The sequence below is a fragment of the Salvia miltiorrhiza genome, chromosome 4 (assembly GCF_028751815.1).
Source record: "Salvia miltiorrhiza cultivar Shanhuang (shh) chromosome 4, IMPLAD_Smil_shh, whole genome shotgun sequence".
Lineage (NCBI taxonomy): Eukaryota > Viridiplantae > Streptophyta > Magnoliopsida > Lamiales > Lamiaceae > Salvia > Salvia miltiorrhiza.
In genome coordinates, this window is record NC_080390.1 from 41,561,940 (window position 1) to 41,578,468 (window position 16,529).

Sequence of the window (16,529 nt, forward strand, 5' to 3'; positions counted from 1 at the left end):
TGTTCTATATAAATAAGATGATAGAGGCATTACTCCAAGTCATTATTCACGCTTTACAGGGACTGAAAATTACAAGAGATTTTTCTGAAACTTATTGTCTATGCAACATCAAAAATTTAATATGGGATCGCACAAAATATCGAAATAATTATCATTTGTGACAATTTTTATTAATGTATAATCTAATTAATTAACGGCCATCGTTTGAACATACTAATATAACGAAATACTATGAAAGTTTTTATATTTGTACAATGGAAACTTAATGAATCCAACAGCCTCTATTAGGAAAACAAACAGAGCTTTTCATTATGTTTTGTGTCATGACTCGTGAATGTTACTTCACTTGAAAAATACGACTGTTTTCGATTTAGGAACAATACTGATAAATGATTTTACATTCACATTTTGATATTATTGATAAATCCTACGTCTTATATATCAATAACATGAAAAATAATTACACAAAATAAATGCACAAAATAATTCAAACTCTACAATATATTTTTAATTAAATGCGATTTATTAAAAAAAAAGATAAAGGAAAACTAAAAAAACCCTTGAAAGTAGAATGCTGAACGTTCTACAATATATAGAGCCACAAAATAATCATTTCCAATAATTTTTAATCATTTCCTACAAAAATCAGCAACCAATTGCTCAAAAAATATTCCTCGTGCAACAAGGATAAATATTTTTTTTAGAGGGACAAGGATAAATAGTTAAGAAGCTTAATTATTAAAGAACCAAAATAGTTCGCTTGATAAATGCTCATATAATGATACATAATTGTTATTTTTGGAAATCAACTAGTATGCCCGTCCGTGCGATGCACGGCGAACATCGAAATTAGACAATATATTTAAACAAATAAATGTAAATGTTAAAGAGAACCAAAATATAAACAAATACTAAATATATTTCAAAAATAAAATAAAATAATCAACATTAATTAATCAAATAACTTAAATATGAAATATTAAATTTTTAATTTTATATAAAGTGTAATGATAATTATATATTAAATAACTAATTAAAATTATTTGATAAAATTAGCATTAATTACCATAATTTATTCATTTTAATTTTATTTATGATTTTTAAATTTTAAAAAGTCTAAAATTTTATATAAAATCGTAGAAAAAATACAAATATATCTATGAAATTATACTTAAACATGCTATGCACAAAAAAAAGAAGAGGATAAAACCGAAAAACAAAAGAAAATGAAAAATAAAATAATATCTAAATGAGAAAGAAATAAGTTAAGGATCTAACGGAAACAAAATATAATAAATCAAATGAAAATAGATCATTAAAGAAAAAGAAGTAACATAAGAGAGAAGAGAGAGAAAATAATTTAATTTGAAACTTTAAATTTCAATATTTTTATTATCTTAAATCTATCTTATATTTATTGTATATCAAATTAAAGCTAATTTTATGTTCTTTAATTTGATATGCATATTGAATATTTTATTTATTACTCATATTATATGATTTTCAAAAAGAAAGAAAGAAAAAAGTAAAAGATAAAAGAAAATAAAGGAAAGAAGAAAAAAGCTTTGAATTGGAAAAAAAGAAAGAAAACTGCCGAATACCTATATATATATTTGATAAAACTGTCGAATATCTATTAACAGCAAGTGAAAACATACTTTAATAACTGAAATTTGAAAATTAACTATAATTTTAAATTTTAAATTATGGCGGGAAAAAATAGCCGTTAAAGTGCTCTTTTATATTAATATAGATTAACACGAAATCTTATTAATTTATCAAAATAAATAAATAAATAAATGCGCTCAAAATAGAATCTTTAACGTCTCAAAATTCAAATACGGATAAAACATGGGCCACAAATAACGGTATGAAGAAGTCTAGGGCCTGAAACGAAAATTTCGCACTTTATAAATATTGCAAAATGATTCAAACTTGTCAAATGTAGTATTTATTTTTATTAGACCGAATTTCAAATCAGAAACCCCCCAATAGTTTCCAATGGATGCCCCTCTCCACCGCCACGCCACATCACCGGACAGCTGTGCCGCCGAAGATCCGGCGGTCATGATGTCAACCAGCCACACAATCGACGCCCCGCAACCAACATCGAGAAGAAAGATTAATAAGAAGAAACAGACAGTAGTTTCGGACAATGCATCATTAGAGTCTTCGAGTAATTGTAGCTCTGCGGCCTCGTATTCGAAAAAGGGTATCAAGATTCCTAGAAATCCTAAAAGAATTCGCGTCGGGCCGCTGACAGCGGGCCCGAGAAATGTCGGGCTGAGTGATGTTGACGCCCTCGGCCTTCCTCTCGGAATGTCGATTGCCGCTGTAGTCGCTCAGGTATTTATTTATTTTTTTTTTTTTTAATGACTAACAAGTTTTGTTCTTTATTTGTCTTGTTGGTTTAAAGTTGAGTTTTTTTTTTTTTTTTTGTATTGATTTTAAAATGCTTATTGAAATGATTTCTCTTTATGGGAATTTATATGTTACTTGGATGAGAGGTGACTTCAGTTAGTTAAAGTATCTACTTATGCATTTCTTTATCTTGAACATTACGGCAACATTTGGTTTGGTGGATAAGATTAATATGATTGGAGTCATCCAATTGGATTATTAGAGTGATTAGAGTGTGGCCCGAGTTATTTATCATGGGTAGAATCATACAAACTAAATATTTGATTAAGTTGGATTATTTTAGCAATCATACCTTATCACTCAACCAAACGCATATAAATTTTCTGTTAAAGAGTACCTTTTGACTTTTACGAGTGAAATTTTCTATTTATTGACATGTTTTCAAGATTGGGGGTGATTTCTTTTGTGTGCATTGATGATTTTGTGGAAGAGTTCTGGTCATTTGAGAGCGCAGCTGAATAGTTAAATGAATTTTACATGTGCAGTGGTTAGGTTATGGGGTGTTGAAGCAATCCTTTTCTGTCCCACATCGACTTGGTAATGATCTCGTCTCCAATATATAAGTTTGGAGTACCTTCTCCCCTTTATAAGGTCTTTTTAGGGGATGATGGGCTCAATTCTAATATGGTAGCAGAGCGGGCCCAAGTTCGATGAGGCCTTTTGTTTGTCCACGTTGTAGTTGCCGATGAGTCATACCGTGGATAAAGTTTTCTTCTTTAAGTAAGAAGTCAAATCTTTGTTATGGAGAAGTTATGAGTTTACTTGTTGACAGTTCATTTCTGTAATTTTTCAGTTACTTGGGGGTGTTTTTATTTTTCTCGTACCATATATTAGGCATCATAAATATGTGACAAGTATCCTTCTCCATATAAATTTATTCTTAAAAAGCTATGAATTTCTATGATACCATTAATAGCTTAACATTGGTAACCGATGTTGTAGCTGTTGTTTGCTATCATGTTGTCTTTTCTTTATAGTAATTCGATTCCCTTATCCCGTTTTTCTTGTTTTATTATTATTATTTTTTTTTTGCTTATGTGGAGATGGTGGGATGGTAGTGTCCACTTTGTTTTAAGCAATATTGTGGTCTGGATTTATGTTATGGAGGTCTTTTCCATCACAAGTATAAATCAAATGATAACATTTTTTCTTTACTTGTTCAATTGGTCATGTACCTTTGAAAATCACATAGTTAAGAAGAGTATTTGTTTATATTATATATCGAATTATGCATGATTGTGGATGTATCAAATGATCTTTTTATGTATGTTTATATATATTAATCAATTAAAACTAACCAACCCAATCTTTACTGTGGTATTTGTTGCATATTATTTTTAGGTTTTGGAGAAGAAAAATGCAGCTGGCAAAAAGATTTCGGTGGATTATCTGTCTGCGGTACAATCTTTACCCTTATTAATGATGATATGTTAGATGCTTAATTTATGAGTCTGTTCTTATAATAAAAGATATTTCTCATTTGTGAAGGACTAAAGTTATCTGAAACTTGCATTCTCTTATAATTTAGTGACTGAATGCCTACTGAGGTATATGGTGAAACAATTCATATTATTTGACGAGTTAAAGTATCTAACAGTTTTTGTTGTCTTTACGTATCTTAGTCTTTTATCTGTTCTGAGTATGCAAATCTGATAAAGTTGCTCACTGTGTGTTGCTTGCAGATTTGTGGTCTGGCCGTGAGGGAATCTATAGGAAACGTAAGTCTTGTCTTAACCTTGCATTCATTATCTTGTACTTTGTTTTCCAAACCCTTGTAACCTATGTAAGTAATTATTCTTTTTCAATCTGTTGTTTGTCTGGAGCAGGTTTTTGGGGATAAATTTAATAATTTGGTGACGAACTTTGAGACATCATTTCGGAGTACACTGACGACTTTGCAGTTAATCAGTTGTTCATCTCAAAATGATGGTGAAAAACTCCAAGGAGCAAGATTTGTAGGGTGTTCTTGCTCAGTGACAAGCAATATGACGTGTGGTGACACATATAAGGATTCTGCTTGTCCTCCTGAGGCTACGGAGAAAGAATCATGTGTGCATGCAAATATCACCAAACGACAGCAAGTATCTGGATATCAGGATAGTACTTCTGAATCTAGCAACCTCTCGTCTCATTTTAGAATAGGAGATATGGCATGCCTTTCCAGTAATGGAGATGGCCCGGTGGCATATGCCCACAGAACTAGCGCTGATGGGCAATGCCATACTCTCTCAGAAATGGAGGAGAAGATGAATATGACAAGTCAACAGCTTATTCTGCATGATAAACGAACTGAGCAGCAGTTAGCTTGTGCTTCTCCAAACCAATTTTCTATGCTAAGCACGATCGAAAAATCAGTCATGGAGCAGACTCGCTCTAATGAGCTAAAGACATTTGAAATTGGTCTTACCATGAAAAAGTTGCAGCTTAAAGAAAGACAATTAGAGCTGAATTCTAATGCCAATATTCTCGAGAGATGGAAATTATCAATGGGTATCTCAAAGGCTTCTTTCAAAGCTGAAAAGTTCAAAACTGAGATACAAGACACGAGACAAGTGGAGCTACTCAAGAAGTGCTTAGATTTTCTAGTAGGTGGTCTAATCATCATGTTGTTTGCACTTGGATATGGAACATACGTCTACTCACACCAAAGAATTGTTGAAGCTATTGAAGCTTGCTCTCCCTACATGGTACAAACTATTCTTACTCAAAGCATATATCTCATTGTGATAGCCCCCCCCCCCCCCCCTCTCCAAACAAAAACGAAAAACATCAAGAAATGTTGAAATTTAAATATTTGGTTTTACATCTATGTTGTCATCAAAGCTTGCCACCTTGTTTTTATTGGGTTATGTTTATCCCTTTTCATCTTATGTTTCTCCTTTATTACAATTAGATTTCACGAATGAGTTCTAGCACTAACAGAAACAAGTAGTCTATGTCTTATACAGGTCTTGTAGATGGAAATTAAGAGCTTGTTTGGTAACCTATGTCAGATATGCTTTGTGTGTTTGAAGAACATTTGTCGAAATTGTGTTTCATGGTGATTTTGAATTGACTTTAAACTTTAATTGTAAGTGACTTCCCGAAATTCCATTCTACACTGGTGCAAATTTATGGTATTTGGAATCCACTACTAGTGCATGGGCATAAGATTTTACCAACTACCTTAATGTATTTATACATGCATCTTATAGATTCAACTTCAAAGAGTCATTTTTAAGTAATGGACTGTATGTCAAAGGTGCTAGTAGATATGCATTAAATTTCTCTACACGATGTCATATGGTTTCTTTTTTCTTTTTTTTCCTTTTTCTTTTTTTTCCTTTTTTCTTTCTATGGTGGCAGGGTCACGGTTATTACACTTGTGTTGGTTCATCAGCTTTTTGACCCTGTTAATTTGTCCTATTCGTTTCCTCTATTTTTCTTGCCTCCACCATTGTGCAGTTCCTTTGTTCTTACATATTTTATTATCCTGGTTGATTATTGGGCTTCGATGTGGGCTTATGTCGACTGGACCACCTTCTCGCATTTGGGGATGAGTTCTGCCCAAAGATTATATAACATCTTTGCATGTGATACTGGGCATAACATTACTAGTACTTGTAGTCGATATTTAAAGTTACTCAGTTTTTACTATACTTGCTTGAGGTGTGAAACATGTTGATCTCTGTTAATCATGATCGCTATCTTCAAGTGACATTACTTGATCCATTATTTTGAATGGCCTCTGTTTCAGCAGTGTATTTTTACTCAACATCTTTTTTTTTTCTTCTTCAGGAATCTAAATCTTGGTGGATGCCAAATGCAGTGTCAAGTTTCAACTCAGGCCTGCAGCTATTGAGATGTCAAATTCAAGTATTCAGTCGCATGTTGTTTGGTGTGATAATGATTGCGGCAATTGCCTTCTTACTCATTCAGAGATCATCGTCTTCTCATCAGACAATGCCTGTGACTGTCATACTGTTGCTCTTAGGGGTGGGATGTGGTTATGCTGGGAAGTTCTGCATTGACACGTTAGGGGGCAGCGGAAATCATTGGTTAGTCTATTGGGAAGCCCTATGCTTGCTGCATTTCTTCTCCAACATCTTCCATTCTACTTTGTATACTGTTCTCAATGGACCTATCCTAGTTGCTGAAAGGGTCGACCACAATTATGTGTTTCCGTACTGGATGAGAAAGTCGCTGTTCTATGCTACGCTGCTATTTCTCCCGTTGTTGTGTGGTTTCATGCCCTTTGCGAGCCCTTTGGAGTGGTTTAAGCATTTTTCGTCGCAGGGGACAGATTTCTTGACATTTTGAAGATGATTCATACTTTGCTCCAAGAGTAGCATAAAGCCTTTCGTTGTAGATTAGCCCTACTATATTCATCTCACTACCATCATTGTATCATATAGTTTGTGATTATTTAAGTAACTCAGGGAATGTAGATTTGGTATTTAATTGTATACAAGATTTCCACCTGCGTTGTGGAATTTTCTTGGCTTCCTGTACGTACTGTTTCATCCCTTATGCTAATTTTATTTAGTCTAATTTCGTTATGTTACTTTTACATTTCTAATTAAATGGAGAAAAAACATTTTTTGCAATACACACAAGTTCCCTTGTCAAAAATCATGCTTAACCAACTTGGACTTGAGGTCAACCTATTCTCGATTTTTTTTAGAAAGTTGAAATTACTTACAAATCTTAGATTCATTAAAAACATGCTTAGGCCATTGGGCATGCCACTTAGACTTTCTAATATGCTCATGTATGCAACAATTAAGTTACCACACAATAATCAACTACGGTTCATGCATAGACACACGTACAAGCTTCAAAAATTTATACTCCCTCCGTCCACGATTACATCTCACATGCTCGAATTGATCCATGTTTGGAACTGTCAACGGCATTTTGCCATATTTGTTCGTCCACCTTCTTGTTGCATTCTTTCTTGTGATAGAAATCACATTAGAGCTATATATTCAGAATGAAAAACTCATCCTCTACTTCCTTCCTCTCTCTAAACATCTTTCTCTTATCCCTTCATTTCCTATTCCCCATTATTGGCTAAGTTTATTACAATTTGTTTGTCATGTTTTATGCTTTGTACTGGAGTCCATAGCATCAAATTTGACATGTTTGCAAGCTTCGACTTGATCCAGTTTTTATAGAGTTCTGTTGGTCTATTTCTGTTTTAGCTTGGTATGCTTTTCAAGTCATTAGCTTCTTGTCTGCAAATACTCAGAGGCAACACACTCATACTTAAGGACCATTTCCATGGTAGATTTTATCATAATGAAGAAGTTCATACAATTGTTAGTGATTTTTCCTTACTGTTTCAGTATTATAAATATATTCCTAATTTCCTCTTTGCTTTAAGAAGTTATAGGAAGGAACCGAGTTCCTCGTGAAGCTTTTGGTCATCAGCGTGGCTATGCACTATTGTTAGAGGAAGAACTTGAAATTCGACATGTTGAGCTGAAAAACCCAAAGACTGGTTGAGGATCAATTGCTTTGGAACGATAATTATTTTGTGAGGAAAGAGTTTCGTCGCATGAATACTCGCATATATATGCATTTAGAAACTTTTTTATATTTTGAAGTTGTTAGGTACATGTTTGAAACTTATTTAATGACATTCTAGATTATTGTAAGGGGTTCAAGATTTTAAATACCATATTTTAAAAATGATATGTTTTTTAGCCCCTCTTTAAAAACAACTCTTTTGTATACCAAAATGAATTAAAAGACTAAAATACCCTTTACGATCCTAACCACTTTAATTTTCGCGCAACATGGCACGTGCCCACAATCGTGGACACGATGGGCACGATCATGTCCACCATCGTGGGCACGATGAGCATGATCGTGTCCACCATCGTGGACACGATGAACACCATCGTGATCATGATCGTGGGCACGATCGTGTCCATCATCATAATCGTGGGCACGATCGTGATCGTGATCATGATCGTGGCACGATCGTGTCCACCATCGTGATCATGATCGTGGGCACGTGTAATGTTGCGCGAAAATTAAAGTGGTGGGGATAGTAAAGAGTATTTTAGTCTTTTAATTCATTTTGGTATACAAAAGAGTTATTTTTAAAGAGGGGCTAAAAAACATATCACTTTTAAAAGGTGGTATTTTTTATAAGTTTCCTAATCAATGTTGATTATGATAATGCATATTTTCGACATACGTTGTGTATTATTTATGTTATTAATTAAATTTTATTTTATTAAAAAATTATTGTTGTAGGGACTCAAAATAGCAATAAAAACTTATGTCAATTGTACCTATAAGATTGGTTAAAAATCGGTTTTGTAGGTACCTACAACACCGCATTTAAAACAATATATGCCTACGATACTAGTTAAAATTGGTTTTATAGTAATATATACGACACCAGTTTTTAATCGGTGTCTATTAGCGCATTTTTCAAGCGGTGTTGTAGATACCTACGGCACCAATTAAAAAAGGCGCTAATAGACACCGGTTAAAAATTGGTGTCGTACATATCTATGAAATCGATTTTTAACCAATATCTATTAATATCTTTTTTGATACCTTTATAGCACTACAAGTTACGACACCATCGATTAAAAATCGGTGTTTACAACACCATTTATTTTTTGTAGTGTAAGTGTGAATGAGAGAGCATGAGTTTTGAAAAAATATTGAAAGATGTGCATAAATTGAAGAAAGAGATCCACCAAGTTAATTTATTAAGTAATTAATAAATAGTTTGTGACAAAATATTCAGTTATGAATTGTGTTTTTATTTAAGAGGGAAGAGAATGTTATGTAATTGATAATTTATATTCATCTCATGCATATATAAATATCTTAACGCGATATAAATTAAGGGGAAATTTTGAACATGAATTTCAAGTTCCAAACTGGGGGTTTTACACTATAATCAAAACACCATAGAGACAAGTTATCTCATCAAGAGGACTTCCAAAATTAGAGAGGTCTTTTATCAAATTTGCCTTCCAAGAAGGCTTTTCAAAATAAGGAAAAAGTGTAGTTAAGCTGAAAATAGCAATCAGGTTTGGCTATTCATTTCATCCTCTGTTGCATCCCTCGATCACCCGCCGCTACGTTGATTCATCTCGCATTGAATTTTTCTATAGAGACCAAAACCAAACATGGAAGGAAGCAACAGAAACTATAACTCTTCAAGGAATGTCAATTTCAACTACACCTCTTTCTCGTTACACTACAACAACCCATCACTCAACTCAATTTACTACACAGGAATACCAAAAATTACATTGGCTGCCAACTGTGTCAAAAATTACGCAAGGGGTTTTACAACTTTCATAATCAATTAACTTGCAGGTAAATTGATGTCTCGTCTCGTATCGATACAGAAATAGGTGTGCCGCGAAGATCAAGTTGGCTGTTTGATCCGCATTTTCCCTAGTCTTTTTCACTTATACAAGTTACACTTTTTTAAGGACAAAATTCTGAACCCCGCCCTCAATGAATAGTCAAGGCATTGGAAAATTCTAAAAATTTCTGAGCTTACTTCCATCGAGCACACTGACAACGAGCATCAACCAAGTGTTGCTCCCTTCCGTAGAAAAATAATCAGCTGCATGTCATATAACCTTGTGAGCCTTCCCGTAGTATCTATTAATGAACGGAGACTGCAGAGGAAGAAAAAAGCAAGCAAATGGTCAGTTCCTAGCTCATACACTGAAAGAAACATAATGATGTAACTAAAACATGTTAACAATTGGTCTTTATAGGGGGGAGGATGAGCCTTGATACATAAAAATAGTAAGGCTAATCCATTGTTTACTAAGATGGATTGAAACTTTGGGATACCCTAAGGCACTTAATAATTTTAACTAATTTTTGCTTGATTCATATCCCATTGAAAGGATGGGATTGGAGATATCCTAGTAATGAAAATATAAAAACTCAACTGTGCATCGTATCAATTGTGAAAAGTAAACGCCCCCTTAAAGTATATTGGGTTCTGTATTTGCATAATTGAGCTTATAAAAATTAAAGAAAAAGATTGGCAATAATAGCATTGCAATCCTGCCAGGGGAAGCATTCCTAAGCAGGGATAACTATACAATAGAAATTAGTTATGATACAACTTACATTTGAGGTTGAACAAATATTTAAAAAACACTCACACGAAAAATTAAGTTAGACCGGAACTCAATTTTCCTATAAATACTACCTTTATCCATATAGTTACTAAAATTTCCCATGCGATATGCTTTTGTCCAAAGTTTTGTACTAACAAATACTTCACACAATGGTCATTTAGTTTAACCATCACCATAAAAAGGTCTACAGTGTACATATAGGGAAAGTATGCAATAATAATAATGCTAATTATCAGAAATGCTCCTCCAAGAGTTCAGCAGCATGATTAACACTTTACAGTTCATCTTTCAAATATAGAAGAAAGGTGAAAATGTTGAGGTTCAGGAGGCAATATACACAGGAAATTGTGCAGAACATTATCTTTTGACTTTTCTCTTAGCCAAGGAAATAATATTGGAAAAACAAGGGCATAAAGGCCAAATTAAAACTTCCCATAAGGCTTCTGCAAATATATTAAGAATGAGGATATACTCACCTTTACACTGGATACATCTGGAGTGTCGGGTGTAGGTACTGGATAAAATTTGTAGAATTTCATATTCTCAAACGCAGCCCTTGATTGTTGGCTCATTTCCTCCCGTGCCTTTCTACGGGCTTCCCTTGCCTACAGAGAAAAAGTGCAGTCAACAGGCATGAATCACACAAAAAAATGATAAGAAACTTATTACACTGGACTTGTTTAGAAAGTACCTCACGATTAGCTTTTTTTGCTTCACGGACTTTCTCCTTCACATAGTCCTGAGGTAGAAAAAATGGGTTAAGTAGACACTAGAAGATAGGAAAAAGAATAATAAAGGATTGGTGATGTAAGCAACATGCACAATCATCAGCGATAACCCACCTTGAAGGGCTCTTTTTGATCAGCAGGTAACTCCTCTTCCTCAATCAGCTTATCAGTGAATTCCTGATAATTTATTACATAACTTCATTAGTAGTATTTCATAGATAGATATGCTAGACAAAGCTATGCATGCAAGTTAAAAATTCATAGTATCAATTATGTAACATTAAATATTAACTCATTAACATAATTTGCAAGAGTACCTCTAGCTCATCAAGTTCCCAATCAAACTCGCAGAAAACCTGGAGGTGCAGTAGAAGTAAGGTTTGCATTCACGTGACCCAAATGTTTTCTAAATTCAGTACAAACAGGTAAAACCCTTGGCCCAATCTCAAGAGCGGCTTTTTGTATAAGTAGGATAAAATAACAGGTACAGCCTTACCGGCTTGGGATCAATAGGAAATAAAAGGTCAACCACTGTGCTCTGCTCTAGTTCATCTTCCTGAAGGGGATCATAAAAGTCTGTGAAAAGATGAGGGGATATGTCAGAACCCTATCTGGGCAATCAGGAAAATATTCAAAGATATTCATAAAACATTAAGAAGTTAATAAACCCAGTGTTCACAAGTTATGCTCAAGTAATGTATGAAACTGGCTCAACTGCGCCTAATGTGGATGGAACATAGGTGGAAGATAATTGATCAGCACACGCAATGAATAAACTATTCTTAAAGACCCAACAATATAATAATAAAAAAGGTTCATGGAATAGGACCCCATAACATACTCCATTAAGCAAGAAAGGAGAGTATAAGCCAAGTAGAGCAACGCATATAAATATAATCAAATACCAGATTTACAGAAGAACAGGGCTAGTAGCTAAGGTACAATATCAGAGATCTTTTCTCTCACGACATACACAATATTCATCACACAATAACTTTAGCAGCATTTCATAATAGCAGGAAACCGTAAAATATTGATTGCCAAATGGAGTCCAAAAAGGACAAATCATTATTACAATTTTCATCTTCTTAGCTAGACGTGCTCAACATATGGGAAACAGGGTAAAACTGTCAACCAAACCTTTGACCAACCGTAACTAGCGCTTAGCAGTTGGTCGTAACTGAAACTGTAAATTTTCAGTTCAGATACAATTGGACTTTTATAATCGGCTAACCAGCAGCAAGTTAAACCACAGGTGTTTTGGTTTTGTATTTTTCTTATATTTTAATTTTTTTATGGTTTTCCAAGTCATAAATGTGTAATTATAAGTTACTTTTTGAAAGATTGTAAGCAATTTTGAACTATATATATCAAATTTGAATGATACACATTATTTTTCCCGAATTCTTACTTTTTTTCACTCCTTTTAGTTCAAAATCATCAAATAAATTAATAGCATAATACTATCTATAAAACTTGAAAATCTACAAGCAAATTTTTAAGTGAACTGCCAGAAACCAGGAGTTCAACAGTAACGGTAACCTTCTCGGGCAAGTTAGGCTACAACCCTAGTGCTGTTAAGACAGTCAGGTAATATGTCATAACCATTAGCCCCTCCTGAATTTCATAACCGTCAGGTAATATTTGGTGAATATATCTCCTATCAGACCAGTAATGCTAAACAATATCATATAGCACTAACTCATTTGTATCATCAAAACCAATCATTTAACTATTAAAGTGTTATCTATCAAATTAAAATTCACATAGATAACCAGAATCCACAGATTCCCATTACTGCGATCATGATAATACCTCTAAGCTCTGATGGGCTCTGACAGGGATTTCAGATAAAGTGGTACACAAAAAGGCTTGAAAAATGCATACATTTCACAAGAATGAACTAGCACTATACTGAAAATCAATCATATAAAAATTCCTTTAGACCCAGAAATTGCAAGAATTGGAAGGACAATAATGAATGAATCAATAGAAATCCTTCAGGAAATATAGCATTTTCACTCACAAGGTAGGCAGTACTCGAACTTCTTTACACGCTCTATCTTCAGATGTCTTAGACCAGCCCTGCAAGAAGAAGCAACTCGTGGACATAAGTGTTATAAGATCAATGAGGCCTCGATCCTCCCCAACCATGCATTGCATCCTCATCAACTTCAGAAAAATAAATCACCTTACCCATTTGTATATAAAAATCCACTACACTGAAAGGAAGTCAAAACAAGAGCAATACCAAGTAGCTAATTCTTCATTCTTTTTCTGGGGGTATTAAACAGTTAAACATAAGGAGAATTATATATAAACAAGTAAAACTTGCAAGTTGTCTTTTTAGACACTTAAATCCAAGTACAAGTGGTGAAAAGGTAATTAAAACATATCAATAACTATTGAAGAAACAATTGGTGCTTTGAAGAGAAAATATCTAAGTTGAGTCAAGATTTTCCCCTGTTATGGTGTCCATGTTCATTCATGGAAGTTTAATGAGTATAAATTATATTGCAAAAAATTATTACACTAGTTAGAATTACTAAACATGGTAGATGATGTAGATAAGTAAAAATCTGATATTCAAATCATTGAATAAACCTAGATGTCCATATAAGAAAAGAAAAAATGATTATACAGCAAACGATGCAGGCAGAGATGATCTTAAACTGCTGAGACATAAAAAAATTTAACTATTGAGACAAACACATAGCAAACCACAAAAATAAATACACAAATCCCTCACCATAAAAAATTATAGTTAGGCAAAAGTTCATGAAATCCAAAAAAAAAAACAGGAGAAAAGGCAAAGGTTACCTCCTTTGATTACAGCTCAAGATGAAAATTTGAGAGTTTTTAAGTCTTTCAACTTGAGATTCCCTATGAGTAAATGAAAAGGAAAAGTTGTCAACAATATGACAGACAAAATCAGCAGGAGAAAATTTAAAAGGAAAATCTGATACCTTTTCTCAAGAGGTATATAAGGGACCCAATCCATTTTCATCCGCTTCATAGGCACAATTTCTTCAGTCTCCCTCTGAACTGATTTGATACCAATTTTGTCAGATGGAGGGAAAGGTGATACCACCTATTCATTTGAACATATCCATGAATCAGTAAAAATTTCAATAGTAATTAGAACCACGAATGGGTATAATTGTGTATAATTTGCAATAGGGCTAGGAATGTATCAACAAAGCCTAATATTCCATCATGTATGAAGGGAGATGGAACAAAGATCATCAAATTGAGCCAATGAAGAAGAACCATTTTCTAGTAGCATTGAGATCGTTCGCATAAAAATATTAGAAATTTCACAAACTTAGAATTAGAGAATTTATGATAACCATAAACACATAAAGCTACAAGTTTAAGATATAGTTAGTGGAGTGAACAAAGATATCTGCGATGACCAATATCACATGAAACACCACAAGTCCCTCTCATTAGAAGCCGAAATCAAAGAAAAGGCATATCAGGAAAACTATAATATAGAGAATAGATGTACAATTATTGGTGAATTTTAAACAATATATTAAGGTTGTATTATTGCAGAGAAGAGTGCAAAAGCAGAAATAATCTACCATTACATAGTTTGTCTAGGAAGTAGATCATTTTCAAGAATATAATTGATTCACTAATGTCCAATTTCAATGGGTGTCATCAGTAAAACAGTACAATCAACTGAGAAAAAATGAAAAACACATAAAATTAAAATGTCAAAGGTGCAGAGAAAAGTATTGGGGCTTACAGCAACCACAACAGGTATCATTGTAACTTTTGATTGATCTTTGTAAGGAACCAATTGAGCTGCAGAGATAAATAGTCAGGATAGCATGGAGAAATCCTAGCAAGAGAATTATGAGACCCCCAAATACTAAGAAACCATAGAGAGAATTAATTAGTATCATCATGTAAACCTCCATATTCTCCAGGAAGCACAAGCTTTATTTGTGGCCAACAAAAAATTGGAAGATTTATGTTCTTGCACTACTTACGCTCTGTACAGCCGAATAGATAGACCTTCTTATTATGTAACTCTCCCCCTTCTTCAAGAGCTTCCTGCCACATCAACACAAGTAATACCAAACTTACAATTCCATAACTTGCTTAGCTCGAGTCATAATATTTGCTCTCAGTGCATTAAAATTTTGTCACCAGAGAAAGATCTCATAAGGACCAAATCAACAAAAACCTTCACATGTTAAAGAGTTAGACTGTAAAAGTTATTGGATACTCACTTCCAAATTAGAGAAGTTCCACTTGTACTCATACACCGTGTCCAACTGATCCCACTGTCAATTAAAAAATTACGTAAAAGAAAGGAAATCAAATTCATTATCATCAAAATAATATGAGAGAGAGAAATGATAGCTAAAACTAGAGAGAATCATATTCGTACCTCTGTGCCCACCGGAAAAACCTGCAGCCAGAGATCCTCCTGCACAACACATGGTAGCACATAAAAACATTAACCAATGTAAAGACTTGTATAAATATCTTCAAACTACATAATGACAGAGGAGAACGCATCTCAGCTTATTGAGACAAACCAAGTCACATTAAAAGAAGCAACAATGTAGACATTATATCTTGATTCTTGATAGAAAACTAGCTGAACGATCCGTTACCAGAAGCACAGTTTCAAGCGAAAATTTCATGTTAACACAACATACGCAAGAAAAGATTAGCAAGAAGCAATTCAAAATCCTATGCCGAAACTGAAAACGTACCAAATTGCGCTTCTCGGGGAAATACTCAGTCGCGGTTTCCGGCTTTTCAACCTTAGCTCGCTTCCGTCTGTCCTTTCCAGCTGCTCCTTTGGTCGGCTCTGGCTCAGCATTGCGGCTGGGCTCCTCCGAGTTGGTCTCTTGAGCTGGCGATTGGCTAGGCTCGTTTTTCTGATCCTCTGCAGGCTTGGTCTTAGGCTCCTTGTGCGTTGCCTTACGCTTGGTTCCCTTCCTCATCGCCTCTGTAGGTAGCCTGGAATGTAGAGAGAGAAAGAGAGAGCGGGAGAGGGATGGAGAGCTCTAGGGTTTTCAAAGAGGACACCCGAAATTTGAATTTGAGAGATGCAAAATGAGATGGCGGAAACAGGTGGATTGAAATAAAATCAGTACAGCATTTATATGTGAGCGTGTCAGCGTACAAAGCACGCGCGTGGATGTTACGCGACTTCTCCTGCTGTACCAACACGCCAATTATAACTGCTGGGTACCACTTTGGCTTTCAGACGTACTAATCGACTATTGTAACT

The 16,529-nt window shown here is 34.2% G+C and overlaps 2 protein-coding genes across 2 annotated transcripts; one reads left to right on the top strand and one right to left on the bottom strand.

Moving 5' to 3' along the window:
- Positions 1 to 1,955: 1,955 nt before the first annotated feature.
- On the top strand, positions 1,956 to 6,959 carry LOC131021730 (protein CPR-5-like). Its single transcript, XM_057951007.1, has 5 exons — positions 1,956 to 2,346; positions 3,763 to 3,819; positions 4,104 to 4,139; positions 4,248 to 5,108; positions 6,199 to 6,959. The coding sequence occupies exons 1-5, from the start codon at positions 2,002 to 2,004 to the stop codon at positions 6,718 to 6,720; spliced, it is 1,821 nt and encodes a 606-aa protein (XP_057806990.1). The 5' UTR covers positions 1,956 to 2,001; the 3' UTR covers positions 6,721 to 6,959.
- Positions 6,960 to 9,561: 2,602 nt separating this feature from the next.
- On the bottom strand, positions 9,562 to 16,382 carry LOC131021731 (protein HEAT INTOLERANT 4-like). The gene is made up of 14 exons (XM_057951008.1): positions 16,006 to 16,382; positions 15,675 to 15,713; positions 15,514 to 15,567; positions 15,271 to 15,334; positions 15,024 to 15,082; positions 14,236 to 14,360; positions 14,090 to 14,152; positions 13,296 to 13,354; positions 11,766 to 11,845; positions 11,587 to 11,625; positions 11,384 to 11,446; positions 11,233 to 11,280; positions 11,018 to 11,146; positions 9,562 to 10,064 (listed from the first exon to the last, which is right to left on the bottom strand). The coding sequence occupies exons 1-14, from the start codon at positions 16,237 to 16,239 to the stop codon at positions 10,017 to 10,019; spliced, it is 1,104 nt and encodes a 367-aa protein (XP_057806991.1). The 5' UTR covers positions 16,240 to 16,382; the 3' UTR covers positions 9,562 to 10,016.
- Between the last annotated feature and the right edge of the window lie 147 nt (positions 16,383 to 16,529).